General features: G+C 35.9%; 1 protein-coding gene across 1 annotated transcript in view; it reads left to right on the top strand.

The window, feature by feature from the left end:
* Positions 1 to 8,136: 8,136 nt before the first annotated feature.
* The window catches only part of NIPAL1 (NIPA like domain containing 1), a 28,964-nt gene continuing 27,254 nt past the window's right edge, over positions 8,137 to 9,846 (top strand). Inside the window, exon 1 of the mRNA XM_074229501.1 lies at positions 8,137 to 8,249. Within this exon, the coding sequence (XP_074085602.1) occupies positions 8,198 to 8,249 (52 nt within the window). The 5' untranslated portion in view covers positions 8,137 to 8,197. The remainder of the gene's footprint in view (positions 8,250 to 9,846) is intronic.

The following is a 9,846-nucleotide window of genomic DNA, read 5'->3' as shown; positions in this document are numbered from 1 at the left end:
TTTCCTTTATAATCTATTAATTAATCCAAATTCTCTTTGAATGTTTTTAATAGTCAGCCTGTACTCTAAACCAATGTATTCCATCAATTTATGACTCCATTTTTGAAGTAAAATTTTTTTTTATTTGTTCAGGTTCACAAAAACCTGATTCTCATCTGAGGAAACTTTGCAATAGGTATCACTGAAAGATACACCTTTTGTATCTCTTGTAACTCCCCCTGAGTCACGGGCAAGGAAGGGAAAGGGTTCCTTATTCCTCATAGTTATAGAACATTCCTCTACCATTATCCCTCAAAGAACGTTCCTCTTTCAAGTCCGTGCAATCCATTGATACCAGCTTCTCCCCATCCTCAGTGCTGTCTTCAAATGACTTTCAAGTCATTCTCCAAACTTTATGAAGTGCTTAAGGGCCAGGATCAAAGTATTTCCCTTGCCACCATTCTGAGAGAACTTCAATATTATTCCTCTAGCAAAGTCATCACATAATTCCTCATTCTTCTTAATCACAATTACAGCTACCTTCTTCTCTAACCAACTTCAGCTCCACCTCAACAAGTCACATCATAGACATATTTTACAGAATTCTATCACCTCCAAAACAGAGAAATTTTAAAAGATTTTTTATCCTTCTATCTCTTTTATCCCCTAACATTTCATCATCTAATCATCATTATGACTTCTAGTTTCTTGACTTCTCTATATAATCTCCAATTGCATCTCCCTAATTTTGACTTCAGTTATTTATAACCCAACAATGTCATTATTTTTCACTAGTGATCACCCTGGAACTCCTCGACACCCATAGCTTCCACCATTCTTAATGTAACAGTCACTTGGTTTGAGTAACCCCCACCAAATGAATTCTTACTACTGCCACAGGATCATTAAGCTGAGTTTATCCCAAATGAACTTACAATACACAATCTCAATCAATCAACAAGCACTTATTATTAGTATTAATAGCTTAATATATATGCCAGACACTCTAATGGGAACTGCAGATTCCAAGAGAACAGTGAAACTAATTTCCATCATCAAGGAATTTGTATTCAATTGGGGGAACCAAGATATACATACATATTTAAAAAATAAACAGAAAGTAATTTTTAAATGGAGAGATATTGTCTGATATAGTATATATTTGGCAAAAGCCTAGCTATTCCTCTTGGCTAGGACCTTAAAGGACTTTATAGTCCCTTGATAATCCTATCCAACAGCTTTTATCTTTATCACTTAACACCTATCAATTTCTGCATAGCAACTGTTCCAAAGAGGTACACACACACACACACACACACACACACACACACACACACACACAGACATTCATTTACAGAAGATTATCCTCACATTTCACTGAGATCGAAGACATTTGATATTAATACTTTTAAATTCCCTCTAACGTTTATCCTTTATTTTCAAAGACCAGAACATATCGGAGGATGTAATGACAAGCACATGAATTGGGTTTGAATGACAGGATGCTGTGCTAAGTCACCAGTCTCACTTTCTCCTCTAGAGCTATCTAGGTCTAGTGGCCAGATAGGAATTAGGACAACTGGAGATGACCCTGGATGTGGTGTAATCAGGGTTAGGTGACTTGCCCAAGATCACACAGCCAGTTAAAGTCAATTGTCTGAGGCTGGATTCAAACTCCTATCCTCTTAACTCCAAGGCCAGTGCTCTATCTACTGTGCCACCCAGATTCTCATATTATCTTTGTCAACTCCCTCTATTCATAATTTCTCAGCATCATCACTAACTGTTCATTTTCTTTCTGGTTACATGAAGAAAAATACAGGTAGGTTTAGATTGACATAAAAAATGAGTTCCCCATTATCCAATCCATATCATATATTTCCTCCAGGTGGAACCAATTACCATATTTTACATAATTATAACTCTGAACAGTGGGGATTCAAATACATGCATGTGCCCACTTCAGGAGATTCATTATTTGCACTAATTAGGAACTACCTGTATCCCTACCATCACCAAGATTAATCTCTCTACCTCACCCTTGAGAGGATTATTACTGCTGTTACATCTTCCTAGGAATTCTGAATGATCTTGACATATAATTGGGGAGACATTTTGTTGTCAACATTCAAAAAAGTAACCAGCCTGATAGCAATATTTTATTCTGAGTTAAATGCTTTTTAACAATCAATAAACAATAAGCAAAATGGGATCCTCAAGGTTTTCCACACTTTTTTTAAAGCTTTCTTTTAATTATCTTGTATATCTGTCCTTTAATGCCCTGGGAATTGTACTGCTTTCTTTTTTTAAAAAAATTTATTTATTTTAGGCAATGGGTTTAAAAGTGACTTGCCCAAGGTCACACAGCTTAAGAGTCTGAGGACAGATTTGAACTCAGGTGCCCCTGACTCTAGGGCCAGTGCTGTATTTACTGTACCACCCAGTTGCACCTATCATACCAGTTTCAATACCAATATCTTCTATACATACTTGATCCAGTACAGGGCTTTTTCTAATTTTGTTCTCTTTAGAGATATTTCTACCTCTTCTGTAAGCACCTAGGGGATTGTGAGGTGGTTAGATGACACAGAGGATAGAACACTGGCCTTGGAGTCAGGAAGACAGGAGTTCGAATCCATTCTCAGATGGTTACTAGCTGTGTGACCTTGGGCAAATCACTTAACCCTGATTGTCTCTCATCCCAGGGCCATCTCCAGTCATCTTGATTCACATCTGACCCCTGGACCCAGATGGCTCTGGAGGAGAAAGTGAGGCTGGTGATTTAGCACAGCGCCCCCCTCACTCTAATCCAATTCATGTGCTTGTGGAGGCATCATCTCCCTGATATCATGGTCTTCTTCAAGAACGAAGGACAAACATTATCATCATCATCATCATCATCATTATTATTATTGTTATTATTATGGGGTTGTGATATTAGATGGTGAATTGATTCATATTGATTCCATCAAGTAGCCTTAATGGAAAAAGTTCATTGAAAAGGTTTGCAAAGTTTGTAAATTTTCACCTCTTCCATTTTTCTTCAGTTTGTACTCCTCTTTCCATTTTCATCCTAAAGCTATTGGTATACTTTTGCTCAGTTGAATATCTTTCCAAACTTTATTTAAACTGGGTTTACCCTTAGCTATTGCATTTTATGAAATGATACTTAAGATTTTACAAATAGTTTATATTGTAAACTAGTGTTACCTTTGACAGACATCTCTCTTCATTTGGGCAAGTTAAATGCTTGCTAATGAATGCACTTTCTGGGATCTTTCGTTCTCTTGTCAAGGAAATTAATTTACATTGATTTAAATTCTGAATAAAATTAAAACTGGTGTCAGTCATTTCTTTTTATTTCACAGCATGTCTCTTTTTCTCTTCCTTTATAATATTTTCTGACAAGTCAATGATCTGACTACACAATGAGCTAACTCTCACATCAATAAATCTTTGACCATATGAAGTAAATTTCATTCTAACCCTTGGGTATAATCTAAAGTCTTTGCCTTTGTCCATTTTTTTCTCTGAAAAATATTTCCTGCCCATAGTTCTCCCCATCTTTTCTGTGTATTGTACTGTACTTACCAATTATCAGAGTATATTTTGATTTGATTTGAATGATTTTTTAATATTTTTCATAGAATTTCACTACTACTTCATTCTCAACATCTGATATTGGTGAATATGCTGCAGTTATTTTCACTGTGGTCTTTTTTTGCAAATACTTGCTATTTAACATTGCAATATATAATGAATGTCCGATGAAATAATATTTCTCATAGCTTGGGTATATATGATAAAAACCTACCTTACCAATTCTTTTTCTTGTCTCTCTAAGGGATACATGTAACTTAGCAATTTCTCTGCAACTTCCTTCTTCCTTCTGAATTCCTTTATTGAAAGAATGTCAAGGGCGGCTAGGTGGCATATTGGATATGGATAAAGCACCGGCCTTGGAGTCAAGAGTACCTGGGTTCAAATCCGGGCTCAGACACTTAATAATTACCTAGCTGTGTGACCTTGGGCAAGCCACTTAACCCCATTTGCCTTGCAAAAAAAACCTTAAAAAAAAAAAAGAATGTCAAGATTGAAACAATTCAGCTCCTCCAGCAATTACATGTACTTGGTGGTCAGTGTCAAAGATGTCACATTTGGAGCAAATGATCGTCTAAAAACTGCATGATTCTTAACATTCTTTGTCCCCTTGTGGATCACTCACCTCCTTTCAGAAATAGTTGCTGCAAAGGCCATTTTTGAAAGACTTTCTTTGCCTACATATGATTATTTTATATATGCATGCATATATATATATTTGTATATATTTATAAACAAAAAACTAATATCCTCATATTTTCAAATATAATTCATGTCATGATAGTTGAGGGCACGTGGACAAGTAAAATTGTTCTTTTGTGTTTTCAGGAGGTATATCTGAAAAAGCTATATGTCTGCATAATGCTTGGTGATTGTTAAATGATAAATTGGACATAGACTACTAACTCAAAATATTGCTGGATAAATTATTAAACTTTATTCATTTGGGGAAAACTTCAGTTTGTATTTTCATGGAAAATGTACAGAATAGTATAGTGTCCTTTGAAGGAACATTAGATTTTTTAAAATTTTCCCTAAATTTCACTTGACTTGACAATATCTGGTTTTCTTTTCCCTGTAGTATCAAGGATGCTGACCTTGACTAACAGAAAAAAATAGCAATACAGGATTATCTTTTTAGTAGGCCAGTTTTAATCTGTGTCTATGTCTTGCTTTGTCAGCATCCTGTAATCTTCCACAATCTTATTAAAACTAATGATAAATTCTTATTAGCATGTCATTGACTATACCGTACCTGTAACTTAATGACTCTATGTAGTTGAGGGAATAGGATTCCTCTTACTCTGAAATCATTAAGTGTTTGGAATTCTTTTTTCTGAATTTCTGAGATCTTTGACTAGACCAGGTGATGCCAACCTCTTCCTTTTCTTTTTCTTTAATTTTTTTTTTAATTTCAGTATTCTGCCTACAGGTTACAAGACTATAAGAAGCTTGTAATAGTGAGTATACTCAGACAGCAGATAATGGGATGTTCCTTCCAAGATTCTCCTAATGTAAATCCATGATAATGCAACAAAAAATAACTTGCTTTTTACTTATTTAGAGAATTAAATAGGTGTGTGTGTGTGAGTAGGGAAGTTCCAGATCTGAAAACATTTGTTTTTATTTAATGCTGTTATTTATATTTTGAAAGCATAAATTTGCCTTTGTATTTCCCCCTCAAGCTAAGCAGCTAAAAAACTATAATCCATTTATTTCTATTGACAAATTGTTTTCTAAAATACTATTTTATAGAAATTATTTTGTAAGACAATATTTTGTTTCTCCCCATCTACATGTAAAGACAATTTTTAAGTCATTTAAAAAAAATTTTGAGTTCCAAATCTTCTCTCTCCTTCCTTTACTTTCTTCCTCCCTGAGATATGAATTATTTATTTTCAATCATGTGAAACACATTAGCATATTAAACTGCAGAAATTCTAAACATGATTGAAAAAACAGATTCTTTCTGGTTCCTAAATCAGTCCACAATTGTAAGGCAATGAATTAACCTTTAGACCTTCAAAGTGAAATAAAGTCTATGTTGAATTCAGGACACTCAATCTTTGTATAGGATCTAAAAGGAGTTCAACTTTGATATATCCAGGGAGGATCCTGGGACATGAATCAGAGATTGACTGTTGAATGCACATATACACACACACATACTTGTACCCATATACATACATACCTATATATTGTCCACATGTGTATATGTATGCATATATGTTGTGCACATGCACGTAAATGTTTTAGTTTTGTACATTTTAGAAATTGGTGCCTTCTTTTTTAGGATCATAATCATTTCCCAAAATATCTTTTTCAATGCCCACTGAAAAATTAAGTAATATTTTTAAGCAAAGCAACCATATGTGATGATGTAAATCAGAAATGTTAAACACAATGCCTTCAGGTACCAATTAACCAACAAAGCTCCCAGGTGCCATATGCTGAAGGAACTAGATTAAAATGAAATTAGGAAATATTTAACAAACTAAATAAAAATTACAGTTAAAGAGATAATGTTAACATGGTGCAAATAGTCAATTCAAGTTAATATGTAGTCTGGAAAGATCTTTACATAAAGTTTAGAGGACTCCTTTCCATCTGAGTTTGACACCTCTAATTTAAACAACATTCAGCAACTTCATTGCTCAGGTAAGAGAGGAATATTTCATCTCGTGTTTTCTTCAACTTTTTATTAAAATTAATATGAGCAAAGCTGCATTTTAATGTTTTCATTTATGTTACTGTAATCATGGTACATTTTTTCTCTTGGCTTTGCTTCTTTTGTTCTATGTAATTCATATGATGTCACAAGTTACCCAGAATTCTTCATAGTTGCCATTTCTTACAACCCAATAGTTTCTGTTGCATTCATTTATCACAATTTGTTTAACCAGCCAGTAGTAGAGGAGCATGTTTCCATTTTTTCTGCCACAAATAGTGAGCTCTAACATTTTTGTCATGATGAGGACTTTTATTTATGTCACTTATTTCCTTGGGGAATTTTTCCAGGAGTAGAATCACTGAGTCAAAGAGTCCATCAACAATTTATTAACTTACCTGTTTTCCCATAAAGGAGAGAGACTTTGTTTTTCTGGGGATTAGGAGTTAGTGGCAAACATACTTCTTTGTTCCCAAATATTTATTCTGGCTTCAAAGAATCCAAGACAACAACAAACAACATCACAAAATAAGCAAGTCAGTTTTAAAAACTGACTTTTAACTGTTGGCACAAAACATTTCTTAACTATTGCCCAGGTTAACTTCCACATTTTTTTTTTACCTCACTTCCCTCCTATACTCAAGAAATATCTGCCATGATCCTGTGTGCAAGGAAAGTATGTGCTTTAGAAATTTACTTTGATTAATTGGTCTTAATTCTTTCCCTCTTTAATCTGAGAATAAGTAAAGCAAGATTTATGAAACAATAATAAACTTCATAGCACTTCCAATGTAAAGTAAAAAGAGTTGCAAAATGAGCCTTTATATCCATTGCAGTTTCCTTAATTTAAAAAATTCAATGAATGAAAAATGTCCTAGCTAGTAAAATGTTAAACTTATCAATGATACATTTCATCTGTACTATGTTCTGTGATGAATTTAAGATGGTTTCAACTTTAGACAATGGTGAATAATAGTGTTCAATGGAGAATGAATGAATGAATTCTTCAATGAAGAATTTTAAGTCACAAAAAAGCAAGGGGATCAAAAAAAATACACTAAACTTGGAAATCAGTGGGATGTGATTGAACATCAGATTGATCCTTTACTGACATGTTGTCCAAGTCACCTAATATTTTTGTTAGAAAAAAAATGAAAAAAGGAAGTCAGATGCTATGGAATTCTCGTATGAAAACTGCTTTTTCCCCCCTTTCAATTTACCTAAATCAACATATGCAGAACAAAACCAAAGATGGTTGCAAGGTAAGTTCGTTTAACTCAGTGATTTCTATGATCCCTCCCAACTTTAGATGCTGAAATTACAGCTGACGCATAAAAGCAAAATTGTTTGCCTGAGTCTTCACTCTTGGGGTTGGGAACAAAATAAGGACAAAAGGAATCTAAAACCATCAAAAGCAGAGAAGTGGAACCTCAAAGCTCAAAGTAGCCAAGTCAATAAAACAGTCATAATAAGACAGTTAAAAACTAAAAAACAAAAAACCCAAGCTACCTTCCCAGAGGCAAAGCCTCTGATCTACGTAAGGAGGAAAAGGAATGAGTGAAAATAACTTGCAAATTTTCTTAGAGCTTTCCCAGAGGGTCGCCCCTCCCTTTAGACTAGACAAAGGATCACAGCTCTCCTAGATTAGATTCAGGCTCCTTAAGTCATGGATCCGAGGATATCTCAAACCTAAGTGCTTTCCTGCCTAAGGCTCTTCCAGTCAAAAGCTGAGAGCTCTTTCCATCCCTAGCGTGGGAGGGGGTGTGGTCAAGGTTGAGACCTCGCCCAGTGCTTCTCCATTGGCTGAGTGGACTTTCAGGTGTGGGCCTTTGGAATGGCAAGTCCTGGACTGGGTGAAGGGGGAACCGGCTTAGGAGTTGTCTTGCCATGGGGCGGGGGAGAGGGGCAGGTCGCTGAAGGGTGTGCTCCAGGGCACCCGATCCCAGGATCATGGTGGAGCGGGTGCTGGTGCCGCCGCCTCCCGGACAGCCTTGCCTACCAGGTAAGGAGAGTGTGTGGATGGGCAGGGGCACAAGGGGAGGCAGAGTGGGCTGGGGTAAAAGGGGACGTCCGCGGGTTCGCCGACCATTGAAATGGAGAAACACTTCACCCCTCTCCCTACAGCCCCACTGGGGGTGGCCGAGAATGGAGTTTTGGGGTACCCGACTGCCCACCATTCGCCTCTGCGTGGGCCAAGAATCCTTAAGGCTGCCCTTTAGTGCAGGATTTTCACACCAGAAGCGAGTCACGACTAGACTAGCCCTTGGCCAGAGCTAGGGAAGTAAGCTCCTTTGCTCCTGGGCTGGGGTCGGGTGGGGAGGGGGCCGGCAGGGGCTGGAGGTGTCAAAGTCTCCATTGTGCCTCACAGGACGGGACTGATTCCAATCTAAATATCTCCCAGAGAACATAATTTTTTGACGTTAAAAGTAATTACATTAAGAAAATAGTCTTTTTTCCTCCAATCCTGTTTAGTGCCTGGCTTGGAGTAAGCATTGTTATAAGATCTCACTGATTGATTAACTGACTGAATGAATATTATAAATATATATTCATTCAGTCAATTTTTTTCTTTTAATTTATAAAATCATAATATAATACACACACAGAGAGAGCGAGAGCGAGAGCGAGAGCGAGAGCGAGAGAGAGAGAGAGAGAGAGAGAGAGAGAATGACATTCATTATAAAGACAATGACATTAAATTAAAAGTAGAGGTGTAATTATAATGACTTAGTTTGTCCCCAAAGAAGAGGGGTTTGGAACATAGAATATACTACCATATTTGGTTGAATGTATTGAACTGGGTTTCCTCCCCACTCCTATTCCCTTTTTTTCTACTTTTATTCCTTGTTAACAAAAGTAGATCTTTAGGTAGAGGAGAGGGAGACGTATATTTAAATAAATGTTTCAAATTAAGATTTTTATTAATGAAAAATTAAAGATTGTTTTATAAAAACTGATATTAAAAAGCTGTCTCTTTGTCATCTGTGTTCCAATTCCCACCCGCCACTGAAAATACAAGCAAAACATTCCTGCCTCTGACTGGTCTGACTCTTCTTTCATTAATTAATTCTTTGTTGGAAAACGACCAGCTCTGTGGAAGTCCTGTACTTGGCCATTTCTGGATATGTTTTTTGTGTCAGCTTGACACTATTTTCTTTAAGTTCTTGATCTTGGACTTTATTTAAAACCCCTTAGGGAAGGCACTCAGAGTTGGAAATCCCTTTTCTAAATTGTTTTCAGTAGTGTTAGGGTTTCTTGTGGGATTTTGGACATAGTCAACTAAAAAGTCTGAAATGCAATCTAAAAATGCTTTTAGAAAATAAATGAGATAGCAGAAATAACCAGAGTACATGAGTTTTTGTTTTATTTTTAGGATGGATGCATCAACAGTATTAATAATAATAATAATAATAATAGTTTACTGGCATTTATTGGGTGATTTAAAGTTGCAAAGTACTTTACATGTGTCATCTCATTTTATTACTCAGAACAATCCTGTGAAGGGAAGTGATGTTATTATCCCCATTTTACAAGAGGAAAGTTAAGGGAGGTTAGGTGACACAACTTATAGTAAGAAAGATAACTCAGATTAATGAACA

This window comes from Macrotis lagotis, chromosome 3 (genome assembly GCF_037893015.1).
Source record: "Macrotis lagotis isolate mMagLag1 chromosome 3, bilby.v1.9.chrom.fasta, whole genome shotgun sequence".
NCBI lineage: Eukaryota > Metazoa > Chordata > Mammalia > Peramelemorphia > Peramelidae > Macrotis > Macrotis lagotis.
The sequence above is the reverse complement of the archived record's forward strand: the minus strand, read 5'-3'. Positions and strand labels throughout refer to the sequence as shown.